The sequence below is a fragment of the Falco cherrug genome, chromosome Z (assembly GCF_023634085.1).
Source record: "Falco cherrug isolate bFalChe1 chromosome Z, bFalChe1.pri, whole genome shotgun sequence".
NCBI lineage: Eukaryota > Metazoa > Chordata > Aves > Falconiformes > Falconidae > Falco > Falco cherrug.
This window is the reverse complement of record NC_073720.1, coordinates 30159458-30180046: the sequence shown is the minus strand read 5'-3', so window position 1 is coordinate 30180046 and position 20589 is coordinate 30159458. Positions and strand designations below refer to the sequence as shown.

Genomic DNA, 20589 nt, shown 5'->3' with positions numbered 1-20589 from the left:
CTACTCAGTTGTTTGATACCTATTACTGGAGTAGAAAAAAAAAAGACTGTTCAGGAAAAAATTGTTTTATTTTTACCTCTATGTTAAATTTGTCAGCTGAAATATTTAGCACCCACAGAATGAATGAAGAATTGCAGTGTATAAAACAGAAAATGTCCTTTTCCTAAGAAAATAGAAAAGCTGTCCATTTGGTCAAGAATAAGGGCCATAATTATCTCATGTCTTTGGCAACAGAACAGAGCTATTATGTTTTAGAGTGGACTTTTTCCACCTTCACAAGTGACAGAACATACAGGAACAAATTTGCCTGTGAATTAGTTTCTATCAGAGGTGGAGAATTTATGCTAAACATATTTCCACACCATATTACACAATTCCAGGCAGACAAAAATTTAAAGTACTGGAAAGACTGTAAAGCCTTGTTTTTATGAGATTTGCATGTCAGAGGGTTTGCAGCTGAGAATTTGAGCTTTTTAGGTGCTTATCTGAATGAGATTTTCTAATGGTAACTGCCACTGCAACATCAGTGTGTGTGTGTGTAGTAACACTTGACTCTCTCAGGCCATTTACTTTGCACCACACTCATCATGTGATTCTGTGAAAGTATTTTCTCATTTTTCTATGGTAGCCAGATGAACTTAAAAGAAGGCTTTGAGGATATTGGTACTTAAGGTTTTGGTAATAGCTAGGTGTGTATTTAAGGATGAAGTATGAGAAAATTCTATATTTAATAAGATATCTCCAAAGTCCATTAGAAATTCATGGTTGTACTATACAATACTGATGCCTGATTATCTACTTTAGCTGCTTTTTTCTCCAGAACTTAGAATTGCTTTCATTAGCTCCTCTCTCATCTTGGTTAAAGGCCATTCTTAAGATCTGATCTGCTTCTCCATATTTACTTTTAAAGGAGATGAGCATTACAGTGATGCAAATAATTTTGTAAAATATGGTTGGGTGAAAAAGTAATAAGCATATTAGAAGCAAAAAAGCAGTAATATTTTCCTTAAATGTCTTAATTATCATTAATACAGGTTTTACGTTATTCTTTCCACTTAGCATTTTCTTGTTTTATTGGTAAAAAATGTGAGTGAATACATGGTTATTTAGTAAGTGCACAGAAATAGTTTAGAAAGCAGCACAAGTGAGCTAGGTGATTGACAGGATTTTAAAAAAAGGCTTGTTCTTCATGTTGAAACCTCAAGGGGGGAAAACACCTGTTCATCTAACTGTGAGATTTCAGCTAAGTGTCCAAATGTGTGGTCAGTTATACAAATTACTGATATGGATTCTGCTGCTTATCACTGCAAATTTGAAGGCATTAAGAAGATGTCATGAAGAATACATTTTTTGTTTAGTAAATTTACTGTCCTAGTAGAAAACTTTTCTAAAAAAAGGATCATCAGTAATTAAAACAGTAAAAGAACATTTTTTAAAGACAAGTTCTATCAGCATTGATTTTCTTACTCTGCCAGGGTATTCAGCCTTATAAAAGGAATCCAGTCATCTTTACTTGGACTGTTTCCTTCTCATATGTAGCTAAAATATTTTGAAAGTAATTATTATTTCCTCTTTCTAGTTTTTTCCTCTTCATTTTTGTAGTTGCATTCATTCTCTGCAGGTCTTTGGAAACCTGTAGGTTTTTTCTGCCTCCTCCTTTTTGCAGCCATTTGAGTAGATGCTATTATGTCAGTGAGCAAGTGGTAGGTATGGGAAGGTGATGTTTCTACTACTCAGGAGATAATGACTTCCTCTTTTCCAAGTGTAGTTCCTTATGAAAATACTTTCTGTGCTCCTCCTGTGAAAAGTTAGGAAGTATATTTTGAGTAGTGCAGATTGCTGTAGGGGCTTCTTAAATTTCTCTCCAAATCTCAAGTCAGCCATTCAGCAGTTCTGTGGGTGGATAGAAAGAAACAGAAGTGCAGATGGATTACACAGGCATTTGAATAATCTCATTTTCTATTAGTGAAACACACTCCTGTATCTTGCTTATTGATGATATCCTTAAGCACTGCATATTGGATTTTGTTATTTAAAACTGAAACAAGCAGTACTATGACATGGCTTAAGGTTACTTTGGGCTTATTTGAGGAAACTGCAGTATTCCAATAACTGGAATTTTTGCCAGAGCTTTGCTCTTCTAAAGAGGTTCTTGGATGAAATGGAAAGCTGAAAGTTTGTGATGGAAATGTCCATCACAACAACTACTGAAATTGCAGATTTCTTCTATAGGAGTGCCTGAAACTATACTGGTGGTCACAAATGCCTTGAAAGATTGTTAGGTGAGGAAGTCAGAACTGCTTATTATGTGAAAACTGACATAATTATTACAAAATCTATATCCAAATGAGGCACTCCGAACCTAGACTGGATTTGTCTTTTAGTAAGTGCAAGCAGCAGTCCTGAATGTTGAGTACCTAAGTACTGAGGATGCAAAACATTTCAAGACAGGTACATTGCTTTCTTTTCATTCTGTTTTTATTCTTTAATGCACAGGTGCCTTGACCCAAGCCATTCGCAATTTTGCAAAAAGCCTTGAAGGTTGGCTTTCAAATGCCATGAACAATATTCCACAGAGGATGATACAAACCAAGGTAGACAAAGTTGTTGCAGTATTATTCTTGCAATGGCAGACCCAGTGGGCAGTAGCATCTAAAAGCAGTTGCATTTCAACTTTAATGCTAAATTTCATGTTTAGCATCAAGTATCAAATAATGGGAGAGGAAATAACTTTTGTCAAAAAATTGTAAGGAAGAAATCATTTTATCTGCTACATGGACATAATTCACATACAAGGACTCATTAATAGAGAATATTAAAATGAAGATAAAAGACTCAAATCTGTAGAATTAATCTACAGATAAGAGTACAATATTTAAAAATAAATTCCTTTCTTCATAGGTTGCCGCTGTAAGTGCCTTTGCCCAGACTCTGCGAAGATACACATCTCTTAATCACCTGGCTCAAGCAGCTCGTGCTGTGCTTCAAAATACTTCTCAAATCAATCAGATGCTCAATGATCTTAACCGTGTTGATTTTGCCAATGTTCAGGTAAAATGTAGCTTTAAATAACAGGCATTTTTAAATAACAAAAAAAGTGTTATTTCCTCTGTGATTTTGAACTTTATTATTAGCTGTCATTATTCTATCAAGAAAGTGAAGTGAGAATGTTTTTCTGATTCATATATTCAGTGATGCATTGCAACCGTGGCAGCTTACACTTTAGGAAAGTAAGAGCTCAGAACCATTATCTGTTTCCATTTACTGTCTTGAAGTGCACATATTCTTCCAACTTGTATGGAAATATAGAGCAAATACATTCTTAGAATGAGTACCATGAATGATACCTTAGTAATAGCATAAATGATAGCTTAGAATTAGATCTCAGATAGTAGTGTGGCTGCTGAAAGTCTCTAAAAGCTGTTAAATATACAACATTGTTTTCAGTAGAGACTGTTCCAAAGACAGTACCGTTAGTATACTTTTATCTAGTGCCTATGCTTAAATTTACAAGATCTCCTGAGTGATTGGATTAGTACAGATTAGAACTAGTTTCCAGTTAGCTATGGAATATATTTTCACAAAGCTTACTTTGTCCACTTGTTTCTGCTCCTGTGAGGAAATGTATCTTTTTCCTTATGCCCAGCAAAGTGAAATGTTCCAGATTACTGGTAGTTCTATGTTGTGTCTTTTCCTTGTGAATGACTGCTTTAACGTACTTGTTAATAATCTTTAACAAAAGTCAGTCAACAGTACTTGACCAAAGATACAATATATTAAGTATTGTAATATGTTAACAGAGTCTGTGAATGAGGTGTTAACTTGGCACACGATAGCTAGAGTTTTAAGGGCATGGCTTGCAGTTAGTGAGGCTTCATTTTTGTCTCAGTTGCTGAATTGACCAGCTAACCTTATTTAAACTTGATAACACTGACTAAATCGCTTATTATTGTATGTGGAGTGTGTTTTTACATTGTACTTTAACTAATGTGTTATCTATTGCTGCATATAGTTAGCAAACAAAACAATCCTTTTTTACACAGAAAGTTTTATTTTATAAGATGCTATAACAGAAATTGTCGTTAAGCTTAACTTCTTCAAAACAAAAGGAAACTTGCACTTGATTTTTTGCTATTTCTTTTATTACTTTAGCCCCACATATAACTGTTCTTCCTGCTTGCCCTGCCTGTAGTCCCCGAAAAAACAAGTCCTGAATATATCAGTAGAAAAATGATGAATGAGGAAAGTTGAAGCCTTTTTTGAAAATGAATGTAGAAAACTACTACATACTTGTGCCGTTTCCATTGTTTGTTCTAATTTCTTTATTTGATGTCTGCTTTTAATGTTATGCTTTTCCCACCCATTTGCTTCCAATAGAATTATGATAGACATAGAAATAAAAAGTGTTCCGTGATTTGTCTAGAAAGTGGGTTTTGTCCTTTTCACCCATTGAATTGATTAATTGAGAAAGAATAACATTCTGTGCCTCAGCTTATGTATTGTTAATTCAAAAGTTGCCATGTGCTGTAACAGGAGCAGGCTTCCTGGGTGTGCCAGTGTGATGACAACATGGTTCAGAGACTAGAAACAGATTTCAAGATGACTCTTCAACAGCAGAGCACTCTGGAGCAGTGGGCTGCCTGGCTTGATAATGTAATGATGCAAGCGTTGAAACCATATGAAGGAAGACCCAGCTTTCCTAAAGCAGCACGGCAATTTCTGTTAAAATGGTCTTTCTACAGGTAGTATTTATAAGCTTCTAAAACATTCTAACTATTTTATTATTTTCTGAATTTTTCACTATAGTAAAGTTGACAGATGTAATATCAAACAGTGGCTCGCTAAGTTGCAAAAAACATGCATTTTTTTTCAGAATACTGTTGTTAACCTTGAACTCAAGGCTAATTGCAAGTCAGCCTTAATTGAGCCTTGTTTATTGTTTTAAAGGCCATGCGCAAATGAATGCAAGTGGCATTTTGTCCTGAGTTAGAAACATAGTGTGAAATTTTGGGGTTGAATAACTCACAATTATTAACCCACTAGACTTACTATGATTTATTAAACCACTGTGGTAGCTATGTTTACTAGAGAAGGAAGACAAAACCTGGTTTTAATGTGTAAAAAGAACATTAAGCAAGCATTCCATGTTAGCTGCTTATTGAAACAGTTATCAGAGTAAACCTTGTTCTTTGAAAATGACTGTAGCAACTACTTGCTGAAGATACCAGAATTTGTCAATATAATACATACACACAAGCCTATCTTTTTGTAATTTTAAGTTTCAAAGTTTTACAATCTAGGCAATTAAAACCTTTGTATTGAGAAGGCGGACACAACAGACACTATTTAAGCATTAGTTTGTTTAAAATTGAATAATAATTTTCTTACCATTTTAGTTTTTTATGTTTTCCACAAAGTTTTATTTCAAGTTGGGTTTTATACACACTTAAGTTTGGTAGTTATGCATATATCAAAAGAAAAACTGAAAACAAAACTATCTGGTCATTTCTTACATAATGTGGTATCCAACAATATCTTTAGAGAAAGGAGAAAAGCAAATGCTTGCCTTTCCTGGACATCTCTTTCTGAGGACACCATACATCAGACATTTGTGGATAATGTTACTTTTGAGAATATTGGTTTTGAGGTGAAATGTCTACATGGATAAGTGTTAAAATGACTGTGACATATAATACATAAATATATATATTTTTCTATTTTTGAATAGCTCAATGGTGATTCGAGATTTAACCTTGCGCAGTGCTGCTAGCTTTGGCTCTTTTCATCTGATCCGCTTGCTTTACGATGAATACATGTTTTACTTAGTAGAACATCGTGTTGCTCAGGCAACAGGAGAGACACCTATTGCAGTTATGGGAGAGGTAAGATAATATGTAAGAGACTAACTAGATTGATAGATTTAGTGGTGAATTCGGATATGTGTCTGCAAATTTTTAAAACATTTATGTGGAGCTGTAGGATTAGGATGTTCTCGAATACAACAATAGATTGGGTTACAAACATATACAACAGTTTCAAACATGTTTCATTGGTTGTCAGGGTACTAAAATCACATTGAATTCTAACAACCAATTATTTCCAAATGAGCTTGCTTCTTTACAGATCTGCATACAGATTCACATCCATAGTTTGAAAAACGTTGATCAATACACAACCTTTTTCCAGTTTTTGACAACTGAGTATTTTATGTGAAAATAAAACAAAAAGAACAGAGTAATAGGAAAGTGTTGTTTACATAGATCTGTTTACATGTATTTGCACACATTTTGAATTCCCACACAAATGTTAACACAAGTGAGCTGAGTACCCCCACTGGCCTGAGGATGGCTGACATGCAGAATTTTGGCTTGTATGCTGTTGTTCACATACATGTAATAAACTCAACGTAGACATACATAGATGTTTGCAACACAGTTAATTTTCATACATGTTTCAAAGATCATTGGGTTAAAAAGCAGAACAAGAGTCTCAATTTATAACCAGGTTTTATACTTATCTTTGGCAAGGCTAAGTTTCTTTCATCCTTCTTTTTTTTTTTTTTTTTTCCCAGTAGTTCATCTAACCTTTCATTTTGAGTGAGGTGGTGAGGAATATATGAATTGTCGTGAAAGAATGACACTTCAAAAGGGCTGGAAAATTGATATATTTGAAAATATGTTAGGTAGTTAATGGAACAGATTTGATACATTTTTACACTTGGGAGTCACTGTATCTTCTATGTTACCAATAAACTGCAAGTCATTTTGTGAGTTCATTTGGCATCAGGTATCATACTTCTCTCAAGATACATTCATAAGCTTGTTAAATACTACAAATAGATGCTGTACATTCAAGAGAAATTGGAAATGTCTCAGCTTTATTTGTCAAATGTTTTTATATCACGCGGCATGATGTGTTTCAGAAAACTAAGTAACACTCTTTTTGCTTAGCGACCCACCAGTAGCATATTTGCTTAATCTCTGCCTTATATTTGCAGTAAGGTACTACACAAGTATACAGTTACTACGTTTCTTCTCTTCTAAACTATATTACATTTTATTATTTTTATTATATATATGTTATTATATGTAATAAAAAGATATTACAATTAACAATAATTAACAAATATTGTATATGTTAGGCATAAATGCAGTATTGTTCTTCTAAAAAGTTTATTTAGACTGAAGATGGAGATACTAAGAGGAAGTAAGTAACTCAAAACTTTGGAGGTGAGAGGTACAGAATATAAATAGCAAATACTCATAAAATGCATGTCTTTTTACGTTTCTGTGTGTTCAGTGACTGTGGCTGAAATAAAATCAGGAAGTCTAAGACTACGATATGACAAACACCGTAAGACGGTATAAACTGGTGCTGCAGCTGAGAAAAGCATTCTCAGTTTTTTCTCTTCCTCTTGTCCCAACTTTGAACACTGGTATTGGCAAAATTCTTCTGGAAAAGACTAGTATCATCATTTATAGTTAGAAATGTATTTATCTAAATAATGTACTTCTTTCATTTGAGATTAATTGATGGCATTTTGCTTTGCCAATTCTTATTTAAGAGAAACTTTTAGAATTCAGGGAAGGAAAGAGAGGTAATAAATCTAGCTTTTGAGCAATTTTTTTGAGATTTTTTTTGATGTAAATAGAGAAGTTTACCAGATTGTAAACCCTTTCTCAGCAATGCCTTTCATCTACCTCACAGGTAGATTTGTAACACTGTGACAGACCTTCATTTTTGTTCCAGCCCAATTAAATTTGTCTCTGGAAAATTTAAAAAAAAACCTCTTCGTTTAAATATTGGCAGTTCAGAATGGATATCTGTGATAATGTATGTCTTTACATAACACAGAAATAGCTCACTTCAAGCAACAGAGGCCCTGATGAAGTAATCTTAAAAGAGTTTGTAGTTCCCTTTTTAATTTTTGAGGGTTTACTTAGTGATAATTGTCTTAATAAGCACAAGACTAGGATGGAATGGAAAATTAATTGCTGTACTGTGGATGTGGCTGCAGGCAAGATCATGTTTGAATGATAGCCTTAGACCAGTGGAGTGCAGATCTGCTTCATCACAGATAATCAGAAGTTCACATTTGCTTAAGACTGTGTCCAGTTTTTTTATTGTTTATTTTGCAGTTTGGTGATTTAAATGCTGTGTCTCCTGGAAATATGGATAAAGGTGAGCATTTTAATCTCTCCATGTATAATTCTTTATAGAGCTAATGTGTTTCTTTGAGCAAAATAAGTCCTGATGTTTTAAAAATGCAGTAAAACAGAATTTAGAGCTGTACCATGCTTTGAAGTGCACATATATGTTATATGGATACGTTAATATATTGTATAGATACAATAAGCTATCTGTAATATGCAGTATATAATAAGGACTACAATAGCATAGGTTTGTTTTAAAATAAGAATATATTTTAAAGATGTTTATTATTCACACCAGAAATACTTCAATATTTACACAGAATTTAGTTGTATACAATAGGATAGAGGGGGGTAACAGCTGTGGGAAGAGGGAGAGGAGGATGCTTGTGTATATTTATCTATAGTATATGTTCTGCTAGGTGAAGAAGGCAGATTTGCATGCAGGTGGTTGTCAGATAACCTGTCAGTGAAGAGGACAGAAGGAAATAGTTCCTTCTTACATTCTTATACATTCTTACACTGACTAGTTGAGTGATTTAGAGTGACTTGACCCCCAATCAGTCAGCTAGTGAGCATAAGAATGTATGTCAAAATTTGGGGTCAGGTCACCCCAAATATCTTCACCTGAGTTTCCCTCTCTGTATCTAAGAGTAACAACTCTTGTTTATCGTGTCTTAGACAGGAGAGGTATTTTGCAACATGAAGGTAAGTAACGTTGTTTGTTAGAGATTGTTTTCGAGATTGAAGTTCTTTTTTCCACATACTGAATCACTGGTGCGTAATTCAAGTGATCAAAGCTGAGACTCTGTTTACCTATTTGAGATAATTATTGACTTTTTCCATTAAAATTTTAAATTTTCCATTTGTGCTTTATCGGTTCACTAGTTTTCTGTGTTTTTTTTTTTATTTCAACTATTATTTGCAAAATACAGACCCTTGCATTAGAATTTTTTACCTCTATACTAGTTTCATGGTGGTTTGTTTGTACAGATGAAGGCAGTGAAGTTGAAAGTGAAATAGATGAAGAACTGGATGAAAATGGAGAGCCACAAGCCAAGAGGGAGAAAACAGAGCTAAACCAGGCATTCCAGGTGGGCTGCATGCAGCCGGTGCTTGAGAGTGGAGTACAGCAGAACCTCCTGAACCCAATTCATAATGAACATGTTGCAACTACTCAGACTATCAGACAATGCAGTGCTACTGGAAATACATACACTGCAGTCTAATATGTAACCTCCCCCACACCCCAACCCCCCGACACACACCCCATTACATTAGCCCTTTGGGTTTAATATGAAAAAAAAAATAAAATAAAGAGAATAAGTCCAAAGGTCGACTGTTGTCAAATTTTAGCTGTGCTGAACTTTATTTTATTGGAGTTGTTAAATGGAATGGGTGTACATATTTTGCCAGATCTGTTTAAAAAAAAAAGATTTTTTTGTAAACAGAATCATTTTACATTGGCCACTCAATATGAAGAGTTTTCTTCATAGCAAATGCAAGGAAGATTTTTGCAAAGCTTAGTGTTAATGTTTTTGTCCTCATATAATAATTTAAATTTTTTCATAGTTTAAAAAAAAATTAATGCTAATTATTAGTTATGATGATGATTTCATATAGATAGATTTTTAATTAGATGCACTTCTGTGAAATATCAAAAGAACTATTTTCTTTGATTTACACTGGAGGCATACTTATTTGACAGCAGATGTATCAAATTTGTTATAAAAGGTGCTTTTCATTGGACAATGAGAAGACACTATTTTGATAAAATTGTGAGCATTCAGGGGGATTTTTTGTAATAATGCTGGAGGGTTGGGAAGATCTCCTAGTTTCTTTCTCTAAGCAAGAAGCAACTTTAAATAGCAGAATTGGAATGTGATAATGTGTACGTCATAAACGTACCTAATTATCTGACCATCATGTAAACAATGCAAGCTTCCTTTAAAATCAAAAGTTCCAGATATTATTTGCATACCAGTTCCTCTGTTTTGAAGACTACTGATGCTGTATGTGGGGCCACTGAACAGGTGCTTTTGGCTGTTGAGTGGTACTGTAGTTAGAAACTGAAGCTAAAAAAGAAATGACTTGATTATTATTATTCTTATTATGATTATTATTATTATTGTTATTACTTTTAAGTGTATGTGCTACTTACGCTGAACTGGACATACAGGAAAACATTCCATTTGGATGACTTTCTTCTATTCCAGGTCTTTTCCTACTAGTGGTTCAATCTGCTGCTCTTACAAAAATTGATTTATAGAATGCAAGGAATGTAGCAACCTGCATAATTTTCCTTTCAAAAATATTTCCTTGTTGTTAAAGTGGATTTAAATATTTACAAAAATTAGATAAGGCAGTGTAACTGGCACACCTCACTTGTACTTATTCCCAATTGTGTAGAATTTGAATAGGTGGCTAGATGGACCATTGCCATTTAAGAATGTACATCAGGGATCATTGTACCTCGGCTATTACATGGTGCCTTAAACAGAACTGAAGCTAAGACTTAGTACTTTTCGTTATTCTTAACTCTTAAATTAATTCAACAAGGTGTGCCTGTCACTTTCAAATTCCCTAAGAAGTAAGGACAGGTTACATAGCCTTCAAAAGAATAAAAGGATTTTTTTATTATTAAATGATTTTAATATCCCTCTTATAATGACAATAAACCTATTTTTTCTCATTTCTAGCTGAATTTCACTTTATTAGAAATAAAATTTGCTTGGGAATTTGAAAAGCAAAACTAGCTTTAATACCAGCTTCAAATGTCAAAATAGATTGACCATAGGCCCAAGCGTAATTATATATTTTCTAAACCCTTGTCTACTTTTAATTTTAAAAACTGAAAAGAAATAAATGAGCAGGTACATAATGCAGTGCATGTTTTTGATTTCTATATTTTGTGAGGTATCAGCCAGATTTTACATTTTAATGGTTGAATAATGACAGTTTATAGAGACCATATTGACATTAAACAACTCAAATTTTTCTTCTTAAACATTTCATTATGCAGACACATGAATTTGCTACACTAAAATAGTGGAATTAAACAAGCCAAAAAGTGAAGGAGAGCACAAAAAGATCAACTTTACAGAAAAGACTGTGTGAGAAAATTAGGAATTCTTTTATTTCGGTTTATCTAGTGTGTCTGAAAATGACTTTAAACTCATACATACCAAATGGGAGGAAAGCACGTAAAATGAACAGCATATTTATAGCAACAAGTTTGTTGCTAGAGTTTACACATGCTCCAAATACAGCTGCACATCAACTAAAATGTCCTAACTTCATTGGTGTACAAAATTAAATTTCAAATTCCTTGGCAGAATTGGGAGGTGAACCCATCCTGCTCATTCTATGTAGGCATAATTCCTACCAATGTCAGTAGATGGCTTTTGCCTCAGTAAAAAGTGAAAGTGAGGTTATATTAATTATTTCTAAACTCACAAATGCACTGACTCTCATTATAGATTTTGTTGTCATATATCGTTCAGCGTGTCCTGATTTCTCCTTGGAAATCACTACACCTGTACCCTTCACCAAAAATGCTAAAACTAAGCTGTGATAAACATTTACTCCCCTTCATTGTGCATTATAAGATGTTTACAAGTAAAATAAAGTGAAATAATTAAACATTTTTTTTTATTTTCAGCTTCTTTTAATACTGTAGTTCTTGTTTAAATTTTTGTGTTGATGGACCTATAATGCTTTCTTCTTACTGTCCTTTCTTGGTTTAATGTTGGAGTTGTTGCTGAGAAAAAGAGTACGATTGTAATAGGTAAATCTAGATTGCTAAAAAAAGGTGGGACCTGAGTATGTTTCATTATTTAGCTCCCCACTCCACTCAGTTGTTCACTGTTCACAAAGTGCAAAAAGAAATAAAAAAGAACAAAAATCTGAATACAAAAATGGAATGTATTTCATAGCTTCTGAAAACAATGAGTCAACAAAACGAATTGGAACTATCCCAGGTGCAGGAAACTGAATGGAGTCTGTATTCCTATGCTTAAATTCTAAAGATTTTATGAGATTTTTTTAGAACAACTATGTTACTGTAAGCTGTGTTGTACACTTACAGGTTTGGGGATCTCTTGTTTTGTTTTTACATGTACTGAAATTTTAATCAAACACTTAGATAAAACATTTTGCACAGTCTTGCTATTTAATAGTTGCGGTTTAGTAATCATTAAACTACAGAGATACGAATACCTCAGTCCATATTCTATAATGTGTAGCATGCGGTTGCATTGTCACACCAGCTCTAAAGTCTATTGCTAGTGCTCTAGAGAGGTGTAGCATGTATCCACAGGGTAGACATTATGAGAGTTGACATGGTTTATGTGTTTTACCTAAGCTTGACGTGGAATCCAAAATAATTATTTTAGAGGCATTTCCCCCATTAGCACAAATAGCACAGTGAACATTGTGGGGGAATGGGTATTGTTGAACTACCTTTTCAAAATGCAGGGCCCAATTTTCAAAAGTTTTATATTTATTAAAATTTGTTGGTACATTTTCATCTTTCTCGAGGTAAATCAGTTTTGAAGCTTTTTTTTTCCCTGTTTTCATTATTATTTCTGTGTTTTGCTCTTATACTGTAGCATGCTGTAAGCACCTTCTTTTTAAAAAAGTTCCATAAAAATTTGGAAGATAGATTTTAAATTATTTACCTATAAAATGATGATTTATAGCATTACTGCCTTTAGTTCAAAAATAAGAAGATAATGTTCTGTCATTCAGGAATGTATAGGTCTATATACAAATTTAATTTAAAGTGAGGCATTTTTAAACATCTAAAAACTTTCTCATTCACCTTGTTTTCCCTAGGAGAAAATATCTGAAATCTTTGTCATTCTGACCAATCGACATCTGCACTGTTTAGAAAAAATTTTCTATTCGAGATGCACTGCAATCCAATTTAATTCAGAATGTTTTTACAAAATAAAAACAATGATTGATAGCCATAAAAATACTGATGAAATGTAGATTTATTAGTAATAGAAGTATACAACAATAATTTCAGAGTTTTAAACATTCATTTGAGAGAGCAGTATGAATTTCTGAAAATTGGGCCCTTGTCTTTCTAACAGGACATCCTCTTTGTATGTGGTTTAAAACAAATCAGTAAATGGAATTCTAGTATCTCTGCTAATTTGTTTGGTGATTTAAGATAAACAATAAAAACTGGAATAGAAGCATAAACATACAGTGCTTAGTTCTAGTATTAGGAAATTAATTTGATATAATGCCTTGCATTAACCCTTTGAGCATTGTAAGTAACATGATGGGAACAAAGCTTTTTAGATAATTTAATTAGTCCATTGAGCATATACTTTGAAATAGCTGATAGTGTTGTAGAATTATTTTAATTATGTCTAAAGTAAATACTTGCATACTGTACAGGAATGGTTTTGTTATAGGAGGCTCAATAGATAGAGGAATAAGTATTCACTGCCATTGACGTGTACTGTCTAATAGAAAACAGTACCTCACCTCCCTTGTTTTCATAATGGCATAAAAATATAAAGAAAATCAAACATGTTTCTACAGATAGGAAGTTGTCTACTTTAAGATGCCTTTAGAAGATAAAGGTTTATAAACTATATTCATACTATTTTGAAAATCTCCTAAGGTAGGTTAGTATTGGAATACTCTGGTACTGTAAAAGAGAATCTTTAGGATTAAAAGAAGGCTTAGTGAAGAAGAATAAATTTTGCAGAATATTTTGGTGTGTTTGCATTGAAATTTTTGGCAGTGTTTTTGATAAGAACAAAAAGTGCACAATTATATTGATACTGCTTTTAAAACCCAGTCACTGTAATACTGATCAGCTAAAAGATGAAAGTCTTTTATTCATCTTCATCTACAGGGGTACAGTTTGGATGGCCCGTATTGAATGTCAGAAGTTTAAAATTTATTATTTAAATTAGAATTTAAAAGCAACCTAATAATTGCACAAGCCTTTTGCCATTTCAAAAAGCCCCTTTGTTCTTACAAATACTGCTTACAAGAACAAGGGAACAAGTTTATTAGCAAGTAGAGATTCATAGAAATGCCATCTTACTAAGTGAGAGTACAATACATTTTCTACTGGTTTCTTTCAATATCAATCAGTCAGTAAACACTAAGTGCAGCTGTACTTACTTAAGTCTAGCTGAGGGAGAATAAAAGAGGTCTCATTTTAAGTTATTTAATGGAATTATGTCAGCTGTATAGTGCAAGTAAGTTGTAAACATTTTTAGTCAGTTAATGCAAGTTCATGCATAATTAATTAACATAAATGCAATACTCAAAGGGTTTTAACTTTTTTTATTCATAATTTACTGTAAATGCTTCTGAGTTTGCATGCCTTGATCATTGCTGCTAGTGATTTTATGTGCCAGTAGACCTGAGTTTACCAGTTTAACTAAGAAATAGTAAAAGCCACTTACAAAGTGACTGCCTAGTGTTTGTTTGAAGTAAAATATGCCTTAGTTTGAAAATAATCATTTTAATTCTTGTTTTATTCTGATTTTTTTCCTTTTCCTGTTGAAAAAAAAATTAGTGTTTATGGATTGGAAGCCCTGAGTAGTTAAATACTTGGTAAGAATTGTTCTTGTATTGCTTATTAAGGCTGAAATTCACTGTAGAAAAGAAGTCCCAGAACAAGCCTATGAGCATTAAATGAGCCTCGCTTAAATCTAAATCAGGAAATATTTTTTTTGTATGTTCTTCAGCACTTTCTTGATTATGGTGCAAACATCTTACAGGAGTTTTCAGTTCTGGATGAATTTTATTCTGAAATAATAGATGTCTCTGTAAGAGGAATTTAGATTTCGGAGGAACAACCTCGCATGGATTGCTATTTACTAGGAACTCACTTCAGTTCTTTTTGACTCACTGATACCAGCAAGGGCTTTTTACACTAAGAATACTTCAAGGGTTCCCCAAGTAAATTCATTATAATATTAAAATGATTGCCTTGTATTTAAACATTAAACATCCATCTTAAAGTAACCCGATTAAGCAATTTAAAATACGGTAAGAAAATACAACTTAGTACCAAAGCAAGTTGCCCATCTCCACTCATCTTCACTGAAAATTTAGATTTACAGTTTATAACCAATGAGGCTGTTAAAGAAACTTTGAGTGCCTTTCAAAAACTTGGAAAATTGTGCCTGAGGTGGTAAACTTTAATTAGGTTAATTCTAGAGCTACCAATCAGTAATTTTGTCATCACTCAGGGCTTTCTTACCTTCTAGGAAAACTTCCTTTCTTGCATTTATTTTATACTGTATTTTTTTTAAGTGCCATCATTTAAATTTCACTTAGTAAGTGGCAGATTACATTATTCAGTCCCACAGCACAGAAATATCATAACACTAGGACATATTCAAACTCTTATTTTCCAGTTGACTGAATATATTATGTAAATGAGGTAAGCAACTTTTTTGTAGATTGTATGTGTGAGATAATGTAATGTTCTTTTCCAGTTTTTGGACTACAGTTGAATATACTTTTTAATTATTTAAAGAAGACATCTTTACAGAATAACGTGATGGTTTTTTTGTATAATGTATTTGATTTTGTAAATACGTATTTCCTGATGTGATTTTTGTGAGAAATGCTAAATCTTTTAGTATATCATGTCCTCTCAAAACTGGCAGGAGCTAAATAATAGTTTGTGGGCAATTTGTATTGTGTACTGTACAATAACTGGGGAACTTTTATAATTATAAAAATATATATTAACTTTTAGTGTGTTGTTTAAAAAAATGACTGGAACATACTAAAGACAGTAGGATTTTTTCTGAATATTTCAGACTTGAACTCAGGCTAGCTTTCTTGTGTTTTTCAAAACGAAATTGTGTCTTGTCTTTTAAAATCAATAAATTTGTTTTCTTGTTACAAACATATCTGAACTGCTTCAATTTTTACATAGCCAGCTACTGTGGGTTGTGGTACTATTGATTTTGAAAAAAAAAATTACTTCAACTTACGCCTTTTTAATGGGACTGCAATTTTTTATTTAGCAGAAGCAGAACTAAGTAACAAGTGTGTCTCAGACTGCAGAAGAAACTAGTATTTTGAAGTGTCAATTCACTTACATTGCTGTTATTCCCATTAAATACAGACAGTAATACACTTACTAATTTCAATATTAACAATGATTGTCCATTACAGATGTAGCCACCTAACAACTGTCAGTGAGGTGGCATGTAGACTTTGGCCTCCAGGAATTAGTGGTGTCAGTTACAGCAGAACCTACTTCTGCAAGTTTTGCTCTAAATACTCTGCAATATACTAATGTATGGGATGTTTTGGCAGTTTTACAAAATATGGACAAAGGCTTAATCTTAGCAGATCATATATGTTATGGGTCTCTAGTATGTGTTGCAAGCACCATTTCATATAAAAAAATGCAGAAAGTTACCTGAACTGGCTAAAATCCACCGAGTAATAGATGCTAGAGTATCAAAATAAGTATTGGATACCAAGATTAAAATTGGTGTTCCACACAGCACTGTGGTAGAGATAGAAAAAATGTATCCTAAAGCTTATTTTTCAAGTTCACCTGTAAGTTATGGTCCAGTCATTGCCTATCCTTTAATTTCAAATAAGATTAAAAGCTTATTAGAGTACAGTACTGGTTCTTCGAAAGTATCCTACCAAACAAGACTAAAATTTTTACACCAGTGACCAGCCACATCTGTGTTTACAGACTGGTTTGCTAATCAAGACTAGGACTTTATTTCCTAGCTGGTGCCTTGGTAAGACTAAATAGGTCTTGCACTAGTACTAACACCCATGCACAAGAAAATCTGTAGGGGGACATCTCCCTCTTGGGCGTTCTTACGCTATCAAATAGTTGATGCAGCTATTCTCAGTTGTTTTCCCCTGACAGTGTTACCAGGAAGACCCTACAGAATCGAACCTCTGCTGCTGTTAATACTAATTAAAGTGGTTTAATTAGTTAACCAATGGAAGTTTAGTTCAACAAACTACTACAATCTGTATCTCAAAGCATGAAGCATACCTGAATTGCAGGAGAAAGTAATGTACTGTAAGGAAATTAGTGTAGAAGGGTAGTAAGTAAATAACATCATTTTCTGCACAATGTTAATAATATCAAATAAGTATCTTACTTATTGAGTTATTTCAAGTGTATTTAATTTGACTTAGGTAAAGCATTCAATTATGTAAAATGTCATACAGCCTGCAGCAATCCAGTTGCATCAGTTTTACAGTTCCGTATCAAGGTCTATGCCAAAAGCCACATGAAATACAAGCCAGTTATTTTATTTTCCCACAAAAGTGTCTGACCAAGGCAAGGAAAAAGCCAAGAAACCTTGATCCGTTTTCGGCACTGGTAACAGTATGCTGGAGAGGGTTTTTATTCTGATTTGATTCTGCTTCTCATTCCAAATTCTGCTAAATCCCATTGTATGTGTTCTTCCCCGATACCAGAATTAACCTAATCAGTAGGACTTTCCCATTCAAAAAACAAAACAACCACCCCTCCTTGACCACAATGTGCCGCTGATGACAGTTTATTCTAAGCAATTTTATAAGCAGAACTGTTCTGTTAAGAATCACTGTGCATACAGACATTTTCCACGGGCACACTGTGCATAAAATCTGCTGCTGCTTTCATTTTCAGGATTTAGGGCAGACATAGTAGGTCTGTACGTATTTAGTAACTAGTAGTTAATAAATCAGACATACTTTCAGAGGTCTAACTGGGAGTGGTATAAAGAAATTCCTGCCTCAAGCTGTTCTCTCTTTGCCGCTGGATGTTACCTTTCCCCTCAATGGAGCCATACTAATAGATGGTGTCCTGGGACATTACTGGTTTAGCCACCTTTGTTCAAACTGCTGCTAAAATAGGTCTCCACTGCTAGAGACATTCGTTGGTTAGAAAGTCCTGACAGCTTGCTGTAAGCACGAGTGCTCAGATCCTTTATCTTCTTTCATGAAGTATTACTGGTAGAAGCATATTTACAATACTTGAATTTCTAAAGCACAGTTTAAGAGGACTACTGGTAGTGTTATTGTGACCAGGAATATCAGAATACCCTATACTATGCGCTTCAGAAGAAGGATTCATAACTGGTCCTTTGCAGAAGCTATAATACGAGGTTGTGTTGTCTTCCACTGATAGTGAAAGAGTGCAGAAAGAGCTAAAAACGCTGCTGTAACAGCATATTGATTGAAGTTAGGGACACAAAGAATTGTGTAGTTGCAAACACAGTCACTGAATTAACTGGCCCGTGTGAGTGACAAGGTGACTTTTGCTCAGAATACTAGCAATTACTTAATCTTTTTTTTTTTTTCCTGGTTTTCAACACTTTCTGATGCCTAAGAAAATTTTAGACTCCCCTTCTTCCTCCAGTTTCACCCAAGAAAGCCAAACAGACAAAATCAAGAGGTGCCGTAAGTAAAATAGCAAGGAAATGGGACAGCCCTATTTGGGCTGGAAAGCTGGAATTTCTTTCTCAAAAGCTATAGATGTTGGAAGGCCCACATTCACCAAAAGGGAGACTTGGAGTTAAAGTAGCATGGCATGGTCCCCAGGCTCTTGATAGAGCTTTTCACTAGCTTCAGGGTCACAGAAGAATGACTTCTATCTGGGATCCATCAGTGACCCTCATGGTATGAAAAGTCGTTTCAGCTTGACAGCATGACGTAGCAAATAGGAAAGCTGTCATTTTGATGTTGCTCAGCTGTTGGAATAATGCTCCCACCTAACACATGGTTCTCATCTCTGCATGGAAGAGATGTCCCCAAATGCTGCTTTTTTACAGCTCAGAGAGAGCTGCCTGAATGCTTTCTCTCATATTTGTTAGGTGCAGCTGTCTCCTTGCTATGGGGTCAAGGCAGACTTCTCTGAAAGGACTTTGAGAGCGTGTGAGTATTATGGTCACAGATGTGACACACAATAGCTTTTGCAACGAACTTGCCCTCAAAGCTTTCAGCGATGCATCTTTTCCACAGGAAGGAAGCAATGAATAGGTCTGAAGTTACTTTGGCTGTATGTGTGAAATACAAAAATGTTTTATCCATCAATATAAATAATCATTCCTGTGGACTTCAGATAGAGGGTCCATTTTGTGTATCTTTGGAAAGCATGATCCTTCTATCTGTACACTTTACCTCCATCTGCTTATTTTGGCCAATCCAACTCCATGCTTCTATTACAACAACTGCGTAACATGTAGACAAGAAAATGTCTTGCAGGATGTTTCTGCTGACAGAATTGCCATAATATCTAACAATATCTATGCTGAAAAATGTACCACAATTAAGCTTTTTTATCCTTTTCCTAATAAAGGAAATTTAATTGATTTAAAATTCCTTAATGTTTGGGTGGAACTTTCTATTTAAAAAATAATAAAAAAAAAGTGGTCAAGTAGCTAATTCGTTATAGACAAAGCTTATTGTGATGTCTGGAAGAGAAAGAACTTTCCTCATTTAAAATCACCAAATCCTATACCTTTAAACCTACTAAGCAGGATCAAAACTGTAGTTGCTCTCTACTTTAAAAGCAACAGAGCTCTGCAGACACAGCAGCCCAAGTAGAAAAGACTGTGGTGTTTTTTGTAATCAGCAATTCATGCAGCTGGCAAATGGATAGAGTATTTCTGTGAAATGAATGCTGGTTGATCTGTTCTAACCTTCAATGTCAAAGAAGAAGCTTAATAATATTTAATAGAATATATTGTTGCACCACTCAAATTTGGTTCAGTTTTCTAAGTACAAAATACTTGCTTTATAGCAAGAGATACTGAAAACTTAGTAAGTGAAGAATTAGTTCATAGCATTAATTTCATACCTTCTGATATTGCTGCCTTTGTTGATAGCCAATGGAAGACAAAACTGGAGTAAAAATTGTTTTCCTGTTACTTCTGCAGATTAATTTTGAAACAAAAGTGGTGCATTCTACACAAGAAAGCATTCACAGTGAGGAAGCAATTTCAGGTTTCCAGTCAAATTTTGGTGGAATTCACAGTATCGGGAATATTGTAATAGACAGTTTGAGCAATAACCCTTGAAATTATTTCCCCAGATTCTTGAATAATACCATACTTTAAAGAGACTGATGGAAATCTGGATAGGAAAATGATCAGAAAGTACAAAAGCAGAACATAAATAGTTATTTAAAAGTTTTTTCTTTGTTGATTCATGTAACAATTTAAGACGTGCATTAAAGGCTAAAAGGAATAGTCAGAATGCCTTGTCTTCTGTAGTCCCAGCTCACACTAGCTGTTATCATTCAAACGGTTAGAAATACAGGTATTTATTTTTCTTCACATACATTACCTTGTTGGACTTGATATTAGAATTACTCTGCAACCCCACTACATCACACTGTTGCTGCCGAACAGTACTGTGCTGGAGCCAAAGCCGTGCAGCGGTTCAGTTGTTTAGTGGTGGTGCCTGAAGCTAATAA

General features: G+C 34.0%; 1 protein-coding gene across 4 annotated transcripts in view; it reads left to right on the top strand.

Moving 5' to 3' along the window:
• Positions 1-16054, top strand: part of RFX3 (regulatory factor X3) — a 128084-nt gene extending 112030 nt beyond the window's left edge. For 3 of the 4 annotated variants that reach the window (XM_055698583.1, XM_055698582.1, XM_055698584.1), the window contains 6 exons: positions 2497-2594; positions 2902-3051; positions 4534-4742; positions 5729-5882; positions 8139-8181; positions 9144-16054. In XM_055698583.1, the coding sequence (XP_055554558.1) occupies positions 2497-2594; positions 2902-3051; positions 4534-4742; positions 5729-5882; positions 8139-8181; positions 9144-9379 (890 nt within the window). In that variant the 3' untranslated portion in view covers positions 9380-16054. The remainder of the gene's footprint in view (positions 1-2496; positions 2595-2901; positions 3052-4533; positions 4743-5728; positions 5883-8138; positions 8182-9143) is intronic. The other variant, XM_055698585.1, reaches the window with a different exon arrangement.
• The last annotated feature ends 4535 nt before the right edge of the window (positions 16055-20589 follow it).